A 15,176-nucleotide genomic window follows, 5' to 3' on the forward strand; every position below is an offset into this window, starting at 1 on the left:
TACTCTAAAGAAACACAGTAAAGGACAGAGTACTCTAAAGAAACACAGTAAAGGACAGAGTACTCTAAAGAAACACAGTAAAGGACAGGAGAGTACACTAAAGAAACACAGTAAAGGACAGAAGAGTACACTAAAGAAACACAGTAAAGGACAGAGTACACTAAAGAAACACAGTAAAGGACAGAGTACTCTATAGAAACACAGTAAAGGACAGAATACTCTATAGAAACACAGTAAAGGACAGAGTACTCTAAAGAAACACAGTAAAGGACAGAAGAGTACACTAAAGAAACACAGTAAAGGACAGAGTACTCTAAAGAAACACAGTAAAGGACAGAGTACTCTAAAGAAACACAGTAAAGGACAGAAGAGTACACTAAAGAAACACAGTAAAGGACACAAGAGTACACTAAAGAAACACAGTAAAGGACAGAGTACTCTAAATAAACACAGTAAAGGACAGAGTACTCTAAAGAAACACAGTAAAGGACAGAAGAGTACACTAAAGAAACACAGTAAAGGACAGAGTACACTAAAGAAACACAGTAAAGGACAGAGTACTCTATAGAAACACAGTAAAGGACACAAGAGTACACTAAAGAAACACAGTAAAGGACAGAAGAGTACTCTAAAGAAACACAGTAAAGGACAGAAGAGTACTCTAAAGAAACACAGTAAAGGACAGAAGAGTACACTAAAGAAACGCAGTAAAGGACAGAAGAGTACACTAAAGAAACACAGTAAAGGACAGAAGAGTACACTAAAGAAACACAGTAAAGGACAGAAGAGTACTCTAAAGAAACACAGTAAAGGACAGAAGAGTACACTAAAGAAACACAGTAAAGGAAAGAGTACTCTAAAGAAACACAGTAAAGGACAGAAGAGTACACTAAAGAAACACAGTAAAGGAAAGAGTACTCTAAAGAAACACAGTAAAGGACAGAAGAGTACTCTAAAGAAACACAGTAAAGGACAGAAGAGTACACTAAAGAAACACAGTAAAGGAAAGAGTACTCTAAAGAAACACAGTAAAGGACAGAGTACTCTAAAGAAACACAGTAAAGGACAGAAGAGTACTCTAAAGAAACACAGTAAAGGACAGAAGAGTACACTAAAGAAACACAGTAAAGGAAAGAGTACTCTAAAGAAACACAGTAAAGGACAGAAGAGTACACTAAAGAAACACAGTAAAGGAAAGAGTACTCTAAAGAAACACAGTAAAGGACAGAGTACTCTAAAGAAACACAGTAAAGGACAGAGTACACTAAAGAAACACAGTAAAGGACAGAAGAGTACACTAAAGAAACACAGTAAAGGAAAGAGTACTCTAAAGAAACACAGTAAAGGACAGAGTACTCTAAAGAAACACAGTAAAGGACAGAAGAGTACACTAAAGAAACACAGTAAAGGACAGAAGAGTACACTAAAGAAACACAGTAAAGGACAGAAGGGTACACTAAAGAAACACAGTAAAGGACAGAAGAGTACACTAAAGAAACACAGTAAAGGACAGAAGAGTACTCTAAAGAAACACAGTAAAGGACAGAAGAGTACACTAAAGAAACACAGTAAAGGAAAGAGTACTCTAAAGAAACACAGTAAAGGACAGAGTACTCTAAAGAAACACAGTAAAGGACAGAGTACACTAAAGAAACACAGTAAAGTACAGAAGAGTACACTAAAGAAACACAGTAAAGGACAGAAGAGTACACTAAAGAAACACAGTAAAGGACAGAGTACACTAAAGAAACACAGTAAAGGACAGAGTACTCTAAAGAAACACAGTAAAGGACAGAGTACTCTAAAGAAACACAGTAAAGGACAGAAGAGTACACTAAAGAAACACAGTAAAGGACAGGGTACACTAAAGAAACACAGTAAAGGACAGAAGAGTACACTAAAGAAACGCAGTAAAGGACAGAGTACTCTAAAGAAACACAGTAAAGGACAGAGTACTCTAAAGAAACACAGTAAAGGACAGAAGAGTACACTAAAGAAACACAGTAAAGGACAGAGTACTCTAAAGAAACACAGTAAAGGACAGAGTACTCTAAAGAAACACAGTAAAGGACAGGAGAGTACACTAAAGAAACACAGTAAAGGACAGAAGAGTACACTAAAGAAACACAGTAAAGGACAGAGTACTCTAAAGAAACACAGTAAAGGACAGAAGAGTACACTAAAGAAACACAGTAAAGGACAGAGTACTCTAAAGAAACACAGTAAAGGACAGAAGAGTACACTAAAGAAACACAGTAAAGGACAGAGTACACTAAAGAAACACAGTAAAGGACAGGGTACACTAAAGAAACACAGTAAAGGACAGAGTACTCTAAAGAAACACAGTAAAGGACAGAGTACACTAAAGAAACACAGTAAAGGACAGAGTACACTAAAGAAACACAGTAAAGGACAGAGTACTCTAAAGAAACACAGTAAAGGACAGGGTACACTAAAGAAACACAGTAAAGGACAGAGTACACTAAAGAAACACAGTAAAGGACAGAGTACACTAAAGAAACACAGTAAAGGACAGAAGAGTACACTAAAGAAACACAGTAAAGGACCGAGTACTCTAAAGAAACACAGTAAAGGACCGAGTACTCTAAAGAAACACAGTGAGGACTGAAGAGTACACTAAAGAAACACAGTAAAGGACAGAAGAGTACACTAAAGAAACACAGTAAAGGACAGAGTACTCTAAAGAAACACAGTAAAGGACAGAGTACTCTAAAGAAACAAAGTAAGGACTGAAGAGTACACTGTTCCAGGGAACTCACCAAGTGTCAGAAAATACAAACCTCTCTCTTTTCTTCCGTACCCAAATCTTTTAAAAACGGGGCAACAACGAGCGGATACAGATTCCATCCGACCCGACGTCAGCCCGGAATAGTTTCCGTTCACACGAGACGTATCCGTTCAGACGAGACCGCTCGAAAGCGTTGGAGAGATTGTAGTACATATGCCAGGCCTGTAAGTGGCGCTGTAGTCTGCCACAAAAGCAGCGAAGAAGACGAAGTGCATGGTTGCCATGGTTGCCCTTCTGTTTATTCTCCACTGTGGCTCTTTTTCTCCCTCCCCGAGGCAAGTGTTTGCTCCTGCTGCTGTAATTCTCTCCGGTAGTCCATCAGCAGATGACACACACCCACCTCTCCCCCTCTTCCACGGGACGAGGGGACCGTGTGGCAGAGTTTCAGTTAGATTTTTTATCGCCGGTCAACATGTCCGTTAAAGTTGAAATCTTCCGGACAAAATTAGAAAAGTGCCGGTCAAAGGTCTTCTTTGTTATTTATTGAGCTTTAAAACAAATGAATAATGACTCTATGTAATAATATAAGAATAAAACACGGAGGACAGAGATCTCTTTTTCTCCCCCTCTTCTGAGAGCCCAGCAGCTGATCTCAGAGCACGCTCCCCTCTCCTGCAGGAGGGCGTGGTCAGCCGCAGCTCATTTGCTTTAAAGCTAAGTCACAGAATCGGCCCTTGCACAAAAAGGGCTGGAAAAGAGCAAATAGAGCGAAATGAGGCATGGCTAAAATGCATGATCTGTTTGGTATTTTGAAAAAAAAACTTCATAGACATTTTTCATATAGGGATGGCCCGACAATATATATTTCAAAAATAGCATGATAGGTCCACTTTAAGTTAAGTGAATAAAACACAAACATGTAAAACTATTGATCCTCACAAATGAATTGTAAAGACTGAAACCTACAAGCATGACTCAAAAACTGAAAGTTCAGAGCAAGTCCAAAAATCTTTAATCAGGTTCAGCTGCTCTTTTCAAAATCCAAAGATGTGTGTAAAACATTTTCTGTTTCTGCAGACGGAGAGCAGAGTCTCCAGTCCCCAGCTGTCTGTCTCTGAAGAGTGACCAGTCTATAGACAGATTTATGGACTTCAGGGATCAACCTGGACCTTCAGAAACAAAGTAAGAGTGTGTTTCTCCTGTGAACTGACCTGTAGAGGATTCAGTGTTTATGTTATCTGATCATCTAAACTAGAGTAAGAACTTGGTGGGCAGGATGTTGTTAATGGTGTCCAATACGTTTGAGACCCACTGAGACTGATGTTAACTATCTAAACACTCCCTCACACAAAATGCGCTGTGCCACACGCACACAGAGCCGAGGATGGAGACAATATTTTGAAAATTCTTCCCACCCTTTTTGCGGGTGGATTCTCCTATACTCATACTTGCCAACCCTCCCAATTTTCGCGGGAAACTCCCAATTTCATTGCCCTCTCCCGGTTTCCTCCCGGGGTCATATTTCCGTTTGTAGCCTTTATTTCTCCCGCATTTCTCCCGATTTCTGAAAAAATCGGATTTACTCACGACTGTTTCCACTCTGACTTTAATACAGCTACACCATTGTTTGGTTTCTATGGTAACACGTCTCTTTAGTAGCAACTGAAAGTCTGAGAGGGTGTTCAGCATCGTGAGGAAGATAGTCACAGAAAACAGAACAAGAATCGACAACTCTACTCTCTGCTCACTCCTTTCCTGTAAAATACTGGTCCAGCCCACACATATGCTCCATCAAGGACGGTGCTACAGGCCGCAAGGCATTGCACTTAATAAGCATGTTAATGTTAATCTAAGAACTCCGGCGATCCACTAGCCGCGTATAGCTGCAACTTGAAAATGTTAACTTGATCGAGAGACTTGTGTGACGCTCTTTCGCACAAACCTGTCAGCGTTGAGATTCTGCTTCTGTCGTCACTGACGTGCTGACGTGTTGACGTGCTGACGTGCTGACGTGTTGACGTGTTGACGTGCTGACGTGTTGACGTGCTGACGTGCTGACGTGTTGACGTGTTGACGTGCTGACGTGCTGACGTTGAATCAGTAAAGGAAAACATCAGTAGCCAGAGCTTTACATTACCTCATTAAATCAGTGTTGTTAATATATGTGTATGAACCATAGACTCTGTATGGTACAAACAACAGACCTCACTGCTTTCCCTAGCGGGCTGTCCTTTAGAGTCCATGGCTGTCCTTTGCATCCGCAAAGACCCTCACCCATCTTTACCTCAGAGCCCGTCTGGTTCAGCATTATTCCTGAGGAGGAGCAGGGTTTTGTGGACCAGACTGAGCGAGTATTTGTGTGGCTACTGTGTTTGGTGTTTTGAAAGTTCCGACGTGATCCACGATGTACAATAGATGAAGACGAGATGCAAATTATCATGAATAGCCCTTAATGTCTTAATTTAACAATCCTCATACTGGCGTATTGGGTATGGAACAGGATTTCAAAATATCGCAATTTATATTGTGTATCGCGATACAAGTTAAAAATATTGCAATATTATTTTTAGGCCGTATCGCCCAGCACTAATTTTGATGACGTGTGAGTTGCTATATGTGATGAACTTGCTGTGTCCAACTTTGAATGATGTTATGAATCCAAACAGGAAGATGTTTTTTATAATGTACATATACCTGCGCTATAAAGGATGTTTTCATCTCAACAGAGGGAAGAGGAACACATCCAGAACAAGAGCTGGAGTGCAGAGAGCCAGTCAGACCAGCACTGGACGAAGTAAGTCTACATATCTGTCTGCTGGGGTCTTCATGTCTGAAAACAGGATTCTTCCTGGTTTATTTGTTACAGCAAAGACACATTCATTCTGAACCCTTTTATTTATTTGTTTTATTTGTATTTCTCACACGTTTCCTTCTCCTTCAGCAGATAGTGGTCTGCAGGAGGTTTTAGTTGAACATCGGATCAGTCTGAAGAAGAGATGTGAGCGTGTGACTGAAGGAACTGATCAAAGTGAAACCCTCCTCAACAGCATCTTCACTGAGCTCTACATCACACAAGGCCAGAGTGAAGAGGTTAATACCCAACATGAGGTGAGGCAGCTGGAGACAGCTTCCAAGAAGAAGCCCCTCCATGACACTCCAATCAAGTACCAGGACATCTTTAAAGCCTCACCTGACCAACAGACTCTCATCAGAGCGGTCCTGACCAACGGAGTCGCTGGAGTTGGAAAAACCTTCTCAGTGCAGAAGTTCACTCTGGACTGGGCCGAGGGTTTGGGAAACCAAGATGTCAGTCTGGTGATCCCGCTCTCCTTCAGGGAGCTGAACCTGATCAAAGGTGAGCAGTACAGTCTTCTCAGGCTGCTCCATGTTTTCCATCCAACCTTACAGAAGCTCACAGCAGAGCAGATGGCTGTCTGCAAAGTGCTGCTCATCTTTGACGGCCTGGATGAAAGCAGACTTTCTCTGGACTTCAGAAACAATGAGGTTGTGTCTGATGTCTCTCAGCAGTCCTCAGTCAACGTGCTGCTGACAAACCTCATCAGGGGGAAGCTGCTTCCCTCGGCTCTCGTCTGGATAACTTCCCGACCTGCAGCGTCCAATCAGATCCCTCCTGAGTGTGTGGACAGGGTAACAGAAGTACAAGGCTTCACTGGCGCCCAGAAGGAGGAGTACTTCAGGAGGAGATGGAGTGATGAAGACCTTTCCAGCAGAATCATCTCTCACATCAAGAGCTCCAGGAGCCTCCACATCATGTGTGTGATCCCAGTCTTCTGCTGGATCACTACTGCAGTTCTTGACCACATGTTGACTAGAGACCAGAGAGGAGAGCTGCCCAAGACCCTCACTGACATGTACTCACACTTCCTGCTGGTCCAGACAAAGAGGAAGAAGCAGAAGTATGGGGCGGGACATGAGACGAGTCCACAGCAGCTGACGGAGGCTGACAGGGAGGTTCTTCTGAAGCTGGGGAGGCTGGCGTTTGAACATCTGGAGAAAGGAGACATCATGTTCTACCAAGAAGACCTGCAGCGCTGTGGTCTGGATTTCACCGAGGCCTTGGTGCACTCAGGAGTTTGTACACAGATCTTCAGAAGAGAGAGTGTGATCTTCCAGAAAACAGTCTACTGCTTTGTTCATCTGAGCATTCAGGAGTTTCTGGCTGCAGTCTACATGTTCCACTGTTACACCAACAGGAACACAGCGGTACTGAAGGACTTCCTGCAGGGAGACTATAGCAACAGGTATAACAGTGATCAGGATTACCCATCCCTGGATGTCTTCCTAAAGGGAGCCATGGAGAAATCCCTCAGAAGTGAAAATGGCCACTTGGAACTGTTTGTCCGCTTTCTCCACGGCCTCTCTCTGGAGTCCAACCAGAGACTGTTAGGAGGCCTGCTGGGTCGCACAGACAACAGACCAGAAACCATCCAGAGAGCCATCAACAACCTGAAGAAGATGAACAGTGATGAAATCTCTCTTGACAGGAGCATTAACATCTTCCACTGTCTGACAGAGATGAAGGACCACTCAGTCCATCAGGAGATCACAGATTTACTGAACAGATCAGAGAAACTCTCTGGGAGCTACTGCTCTGCTCTGGCCTACATGCTGCAGATGTCAGAGGAGGTTCTGGAAGAGTTGGACCACGACAAGTACGAAACATCAGAGGAGGGACGACGGAGAGTGATTCCAGCTTTGGGGAACTGCAGCGAGGCTGTGTGAGTCCAGATGTGATTAACTTGATAAACTAATGTAGATATTTAGTTTAGTTTTCAAATAAACACTATACGACTTTTTGCTGTTTCAAATACTGTGACAGCAAAACGTAACTATTCTAATAATTAAAAATATTATACATTTTTAAAAAGGACTTTTTTTGCGGGTTTTGTTGAAAATAATGTAAACGTATTGGTTTGTTCAATATGTTTGTGTGCATTATACATTCTTAGATTGTTTGAGAAGCCAACACATGATGCATTCATTGTCATGCACATCCAAATATATGAACTTTTCATTATGTAAATCTCTTATTTTGTCGATTTGTTTAATTTCTGTTCACTGACAGCAGAAGGTAGGTCCGACGTGACAAACATGGGATCAGATCACACTGAAAATGCTTACAGCAAACTCAATAAAATATTCATTGTACTAACATCACAGTTATTCAAAACATTATATTCAAAATGTTTTTTGAACTAATGCATGAAGTAAATGTAATGTTTCCCCTTGTTTTATAATAACATATGCTGTAATATATGTGTCATTGCAGATTTCCTAACCGTGGATTCTCAGACTCTGACTGTGAAGTCGTGGCCTCCGCTCTGAAGTCCGACCCCTCCCATCTGAGAGTTCTGGACCTGAGAGCCAACAAGCTGCAGGATTCAGGAGTGGAGATACTGAGTTCTGGACTAAAGAGTCCAAACTGTAAACTGGAGACTCTCAGGTCAGATCACTGGCTGTAGTTCATGTGGATTTTTATTTATTTATCATTTATATTATTTCTAATTCCAGAGTTTAGTACTAAGAGTACAAATACATTTCAATTATTTTATATTTCTTTCTAAATTGCTGAATATTTTAAAGAACTAGAGAATGCAATTCCTGAAGAAATTGCTAGTGGGAATGCTTTATGCTGAAAATCTGACGCTAAACTGCTATGCTGAAATGTAATTTGTAAAAAGAAAGTGAAGACTTGAGATTGAAATGATACATGAACACTCGGGGCTTGAATGTGTGATGAGAGAAGAAAAGAAAGTAAAAAGGCTTGGAAAAGCAGCAGAATATTTTAACTGCAAACTTCTGAACTAACTTGATGGCGAATGATCTGTCGCCATGGCAACGGCATTTGATGACATTCCATAATACGCTTAGATGCGTTGATGGCTGCATCGTTACCAAACCTGTGAAGTTTTGGGGCGTTTGGAGCAGTTTCACTGAAGTTATGAGAAAACCGTGTTTCAAGGCGAGCATTGTGTTGCCATGGCAAAAGCATTTGAAGAAATCTCAAAACTGTCCCATAGATGTCTTCACGGCTGGACTGTTAGCACACGTGAAGTTTGAGCACTTTTTGAACATTTTCATAGGAGTTATAGCGACATCATGTTTTATGACGAGGGATGCGTTTCCATGGAAACGGCATATGGTGAGATCTCAGATTTGGCGTAGAGCTGTTGAGGCATGGACCGGTGATATACAAGTGAAGATTGGGGGACGATTGGACCTTGTCGATGGGACTTACAGCCCAATCGTGTTTCATGGCAAGTGGTCCGTCGCCATGGCAACGGCATTTGATGACACCCCATACTACGCTTAGATGCGTTGATGGCTGCATCGTTACCAAACCTGTGAAGTTCTGGGCTGTTTGGAGTATTTTCACTGAAGTTATGAGAAAACCGTGTTTCAAGGCGAGCATTGTGTTGCCATGGCAACGGCATTTCAAGAAATCTCAAAACTATCCCGTAGATGTCTTCACGGCTGGACTGTTTGCACACTGCTATCTGAAGTCTGCTGCTCTGAGCATGTCAGTTGGAGTGATGACATCATCGTGTTCCATTACACAGGTGTTTATAGTTGAGCTAACGAGGTACCTAGACTTCAAAGGCTTCATTGTTCTGAATGAGAGATGAACCTCTTACTTGTGAACGTTTTGTGGAAGAACCGTAACAGATATCTGTGAAATTTCAAAACGTGAAGCATGTCAAGGAAGTTGAGTATCTGAAGTATAATTTTTGTGTACTTTCGGGTTAATAATGTGGCCTTTTTGGCAGTTTAACTAAAGGTGTGCGTCTGCTGCTGTGAGGAAATATCTGCCTGAAATTACAATGGGCTTTAATGGAGACATGTTGAACGTTTTTGTCACTTCATGCCCTCAAGAGGCAATTTGTTAAATTATTTTTGCTTAATTATTTGTCATTTTTCAAGCTACGAGATGTTTTCCTACGTTTATCATGAAAAATTATGTGTCAAGAATGTAGGGTTTGGGAATTATGGCAGTTTTAAAAAGAAATATGAATGCGAATTTCAAGCTGTCCTCCACTCTAGCTGTGACATCACACACTCTAGTTAATGTTAAAATGTGAAGAAAACCTCTAAAACAAGGTCTGAACAATGTTTAATATCTCTAGAAGTAAGAATCAGATTTAAAAGTTGTTTTACACGAATAATGTCAGAAAGATGTGTAACATTTTGAAGTTGAAATGGGGTGTCTGAGTGAAAGTATGAATGAACAGTTAGCATTTGAATTGCATAAAGATTTGTTGAAGTCTGAATATTTTCCCCATTGACTTCATTGTTAAAAATGGGATGTATTATGGGATGTATCTCTGGAATTATGAAAGTTATGAATGAGAAAAGTAATAGCCATCGATTCCCGACATAGACATAGCTGAACGTTTTGATGTTTGAACAGAGTTTCTGCGATGTTCAATGCGGGAGGAGAAGAGGGCCAAAATAAGTCGGCGGAATAATAAACTTTTCGTGCGAAATAACAGTTAGTGGGAATGCTGTTAACAGCATTCCCACTAAATAACAAAAAGCAGAGAAAGTAAATGTGTGACTCTGAAGTCCAACTGCTCTCATCTGAGATATCTTTTCAGCCTTCACTCTCACTGTGCTCCATGAGTCAGTGAAGATGCTGTCAGTACTGATGAGCTGTGAGGGAGATGAATGAGGTCAAATATGTTGCTGATGTGGCAGCGGCCGCAGAATAAATGTATTGATTTAACAGTAGTTTGGTTAAACCACTAAGTCCGACAACGCCACCCCGGGAATTTCACCCAGGGAAATATAACAAGTTTTAAATCACTAGGACACACAGGTTGAGTTACTCATGGAACAAGAGACGTGTTTCAATTATCAAAAATAGAACATTTTATATTTGTACAATAGTAAAAATACAATTTAAAAACAGTCACACAGGGCTATATCCAAAAGGGAAAACTAACAAGGGGGCTGAGGCTTACCAGTGGGAGAGAGGGTCAAGGGAGTGGAGGGATCCCGCAAAACCCCGGTCACACGTGTTCCACACTCACACAATCACACGGAGAAGATAAAAAAAACCCGGGGGAAGCACAGCATACGGAAAGGGGGAAGCAATTTAATGTAATTTGTTGATTCTTGTTTGTCTTAATTTTTGTCTGGTTGATCTGGTAGTTAGTTCAAACATAACATTTATACTTCAAATTATATTCCAGCGAAGCCCTTATCTTTTTACATTATTATATGTGTAGTGGCTTTTTAACCTTATCCATACATAAGCCACTGAGGGATGGGAACGGGAGAACTAAGTTCGGATGTGTGTTCCTGAAGCAGAAACATTGTCCATACGAGTATAGAAACATTGTCCATACGAGTGTATATATATATATATATATATATATATATATCCTTGAATATCATTTATTTTTCCATATATTCACCATTGTAGTGGCTCCATATCGCCTTTCTTATTATGATTTAGATGAACATAGGGAGGTAAACTACTCAAGCTGCTATGAACATACAAAACAAAGGAAAGGAACACGTAATGATTATTTACTCAGACAAACAATTGGTTCTCAGGAGTTGCATGAGGCCAGCCAGCTTCTTTGTTTATGGGGGAAAGGATTTGCCACAGGTGAGCTGGAGGAGGGAGCAGGTAGAGGGAGGCCGGAGTGGGAGAGGGATTTTCCACATCATTGCTGACATTAAAACCATTTTGAGCTCTGAACCGATTATTAAACCTTACCAGGGTTTAGTCTAAACCGGGTAACAGGGGTAGGCCTGTCGCGATAATCGATAAATTGACTTATCGTACGATAAATAAAAATGGACTCGATAACTTTTCTGAGCTCGATAAATTGCCGTTTACATAAAGATGTGACCAGTATTTTAGCCTGGAGCACTGTGGCTGCCAGGCGCGTTGTGAGGGGCGGGGCGGACACACAGCCAGGTCAGGACACTCCGCGTGCACGTGCAGCAGAGTAGCAGCCAAACTAATAATATAGCGACAAACGGGAGACAACGTGTGACTTACTCGCGGGGAATTTAAAGTGAAATGGAATTGGTTACAAAACCTAACGACACATCTCGATTCTCCGGTGTGGCAGTATTTTGGATTCAAACCAAATCAACGAGGCGAACCTACGGACTTGAATGAGCCGGGCGGTGTGTCGCATTGGTTTAAAAAAGGTAGCGACAAAAGCAGGCAATACCACGCATTTTAAACCACCTAAAACACAACCACCGCATTCCGTTTTTCCAGCTGGGAGCAAACACGGCAGCTGGAGATGGAGAGCCCCCGCCCGACAATGCAAACATGTTGGTGTTCCTTGCTCGAAAACTTAGAAAAACAGATTTGGATATGGCCTGTTGAGGCATCTGGGTCTTTGACAGTGGACTGGACACTTGACTGTTGTTTTAAAGAGTTTTTTTTGCTTGTGAGATAATGTGTGCTCATATTTATTTATTTATTTATCTGAGAGAGAGAGCTCGGTTTTCCAGCCTGACTCTATTTAATTTATTGTTTTGGTTGTGTGTGATTTCATTAATTTATTATAATTTAATGAATTTGTTTTATTTATTAATTTATATATTTTAATATTATTTCACATTTCATTTGCAATGTTGAATGTTCAATAAAAAGTTATGTTTGAAAGGATGTACTTGAATTATTATTATATATTAGCATTATGTCTAAAATGGTCTTAAAAGGGTGCCGACAATATTATCGTTTATCGCAATCATTTCCAGAAAAATGTATCGTCCAACAAAATTAATTATCGTGACAGGCCTAAACAGGGTGTGCCCTCTTACTGTCAGCATGCGCCCACATACCAAAATGCTGATTTCCCTTGTAAATTGTTAAATTGATGCCAGAAAACCTAAAACGTTCGCTCTAATGACAGTGGGCGGGGCCAGAAATGACATTAGCGTCAAGTTTTTTCCAACAGGAACATTGTTTTCTAAAGTTATATCATGTTTTCTTTATTCAGTCTGAGGCGCTGCAGGTTGTCAGGGATCAGCTGTTCTGCTCTGGTCTCAGCTCTGAAGTCCAACCCCTCCCATCTGAGAGATCTGGACCTGAGTTACAATAATCTGCAGGATTCAGGAGTGGAGCTGCTGAGAGATCTTCTGGAGAGTCCAGGCTGCAGACTGGAGACTCTCAGGTCAGTTCTCCATCTTTAACTTCTGTGCTGAGATGAATATGTGAGAGTTGTGTTGACTCTGAGCTGCAGACATCAGGCTGATATTATCCTGATCCTCCCTGAGTATCTTAAAAGTGTTTTCTGAAATAAATGACATACCCCATTGAATTATGAATGAAGATCGGCAGCTGTCTTCCTCTCCGTGTTGTTCCCGTTGTTTCTCGATACGTAAAGGCTGCAGTGCAGCACCTTTGACAACTTCTCTCTACATATCAAACATACCGGTAAACCAGCATCGTTTGCTGTGAAAGCATATAACTCTGTCCACGCAGAATTAAATCCTGTGTTCCTCCGGTACTTTTCTTTGATTTATCCATAGTTCGCTCATCGAGCCGGGGGTCAGGTTATTCACCCGCAGGAAAAGGCGCTCGCGCGGGACCGTAGCAGGATGTGACGCATATTTTAGTTGACCTAATTAAAACCGTTTTGTTTTTTATTTATGTGTCACAGTATCACCTCAAAATAGAAGATATGAAACATTTTCAACCATGCAACAAAATATAAATAGTCCTACAAATACTTTTATTTTATTTCCTTCTTATTTTTTGTCTAAACTCAAGGGAGCCAGAGCAGAGGGTTTAAAGGGCCGCATGCGGCCCGTGGGCCGCGGGTTGCCGACCCCTGGATTAACCGATTCAGCTGCGTTTTTTCTCGTTTTAATGCCATTGAACAAGTCTTTTGATCAGATTGACAGCTACGGTGAGACGATCTCCCGTAAAAGCTCCTTAAAGATACGTGTTGTGATGTCTGTGTTTGCTTCCCCTGTTGCGAGTTCGGATCACTCAGTGATGATATATATACCTAAATAATCTGTGGAACCTCAGCTTTAATCGGATATCTTGTATGTGCAGCTACGATAAGGAATAAGGGTACTTTTATCTTGAGTTCTGTGCCAATGTCCGTTAGCATTTTTCGCTCAGGGGTCATTTAGATGCTTCTTATGAGACTTGTGTTTTTTGTTTTGATAAAAATGGTTTGTATCGTCAGTTAGCTGAGATAATTCCCGTTAATCTGGTATAAAACATAAATAGGTTCTTAAATATTTAAATCCCCTGAGACACAGTGTCGTGAAAAAAAAATAAAAGGACCCGCCGAGGGGGTCCTTGGGGCTTAACAGGTTACGGAAAAATCTAACTCTGCATAATTCACTCTGAACCTCCTAAAGACCTAAAATGCATCTTATATTCTTTATCATGTTTTAAAAAACAATATAAATTACATGATAAACACATGAATACAATAATTAAATATTTATATTAAAACTATCAAACACTAACAAATATGTTCAGTTTTAGCTGTTTCTCACATTTGTATGAAGCTACATGATGCTCATACTGACTGAGTAGTTTAAACTGAACATGCTTTAGATGTATGGCTCCACTATTTCTGAAATAAATATTTTGTATTTATTTTTTATCACATTTCTTCTAAATTCATCCCAACATATTTGTCATATTTGTAAACTGTGTGATCTTGAGTTTAATCAGTCTCAGTGGGTTTGTATTAGTCAGTCTGCACATCATGAGTTAGTGTAGATGGAGCTGAGGTTCAGATGTGAAGTCTCCACTTTTTATTGAAGGTGAAGCACGTTGTCTTTCATATTAATGAGAGCTCTTTTCTCTTTCTGTATCTTACAGTATTTAACCTGTCAGGATGTCCACTTTAAAAACTCCTACATTCTCTACTTCTCCAGCTATAAACAGATTATTGAACCTTGAATATTTTTAGCTGAAACTCAGTTTTTCTAAACTTACATCATGTGTTTTTTATTCAGACTGAGGAGCTGCAGTTTGTCAGAGATCAGCTGTTCGATCTCAGCTCTGAAGTCCAACCCCTCACACCTGAGACTTCTGGACCTGAGTGACAACGATCTGAAGGATTCAGGAGTGGAGCTGCTGAGAGATCTTCTGGAGAGTCCACACTGCAGACTGGAGACTCTCACGTCAGTTCTCCATATTTAACTTCTGTGCTGAGATGAATATGTGAGAGTTGTGTTGACTCTGAGCTGCAGACATCAGGCTGATATGATCCTGATCCTCTCTGAGTATCTTAATGCTAAAGTATATTCTCTTCTTCCGTGGTTTCTTTCCCTGACAGTGGCAGAGTAATATTCAGCTTTAAATGTAAATATTAGAATACAAATTATACTCTGCATAATTCACACTGAACCTCCATCAAGCTTTATTTTACTACATTATATAAAAGACAAATGAGTAAAATTA

The 15,176-nt window shown here is 40.8% G+C and overlaps 1 protein-coding gene across 5 annotated transcripts in view; it reads left to right on the forward strand.

The window, feature by feature from the left end:
- The window catches only part of LOC307027862 (uncharacterized protein), a 115,334-nt gene that overhangs the window by 85,816 nt on the left and 14,342 nt on the right, over positions 1-15,176 (forward strand). For 2 of the 5 annotated variants that reach the window (XM_079696217.1, XM_079696216.1), the window contains 6 exons: positions 3,827-3,931; positions 5,476-5,543; positions 5,691-7,488; positions 8,040-8,213; positions 12,742-12,915; positions 14,729-14,896. In XM_079696217.1, coding sequence (XP_079552343.1) covers positions 3,827-3,931; positions 5,476-5,543; positions 5,691-7,488; positions 8,040-8,213; positions 12,742-12,915; positions 14,729-14,896 — 2,487 coding nt within the window. The remainder of the gene's footprint in view (positions 1-3,826; positions 3,932-5,475; positions 5,544-5,690; positions 7,489-8,039; positions 8,214-12,741; positions 12,916-14,728; positions 14,897-15,176) is intronic. The other 3 variants (XM_079696218.1, XM_079696220.1, XM_079696219.1) reach the window with 3 other exon arrangements.

The sequence above is a fragment of the Notothenia rossii genome, assembly GCF_949606895.1.
Source record: "Notothenia rossii genome assembly, contig: scaffold_151, whole genome shotgun sequence".
NCBI classification, from domain to species: Eukaryota; Metazoa; Chordata; class Actinopteri; order Perciformes; family Nototheniidae; genus Notothenia; species Notothenia rossii.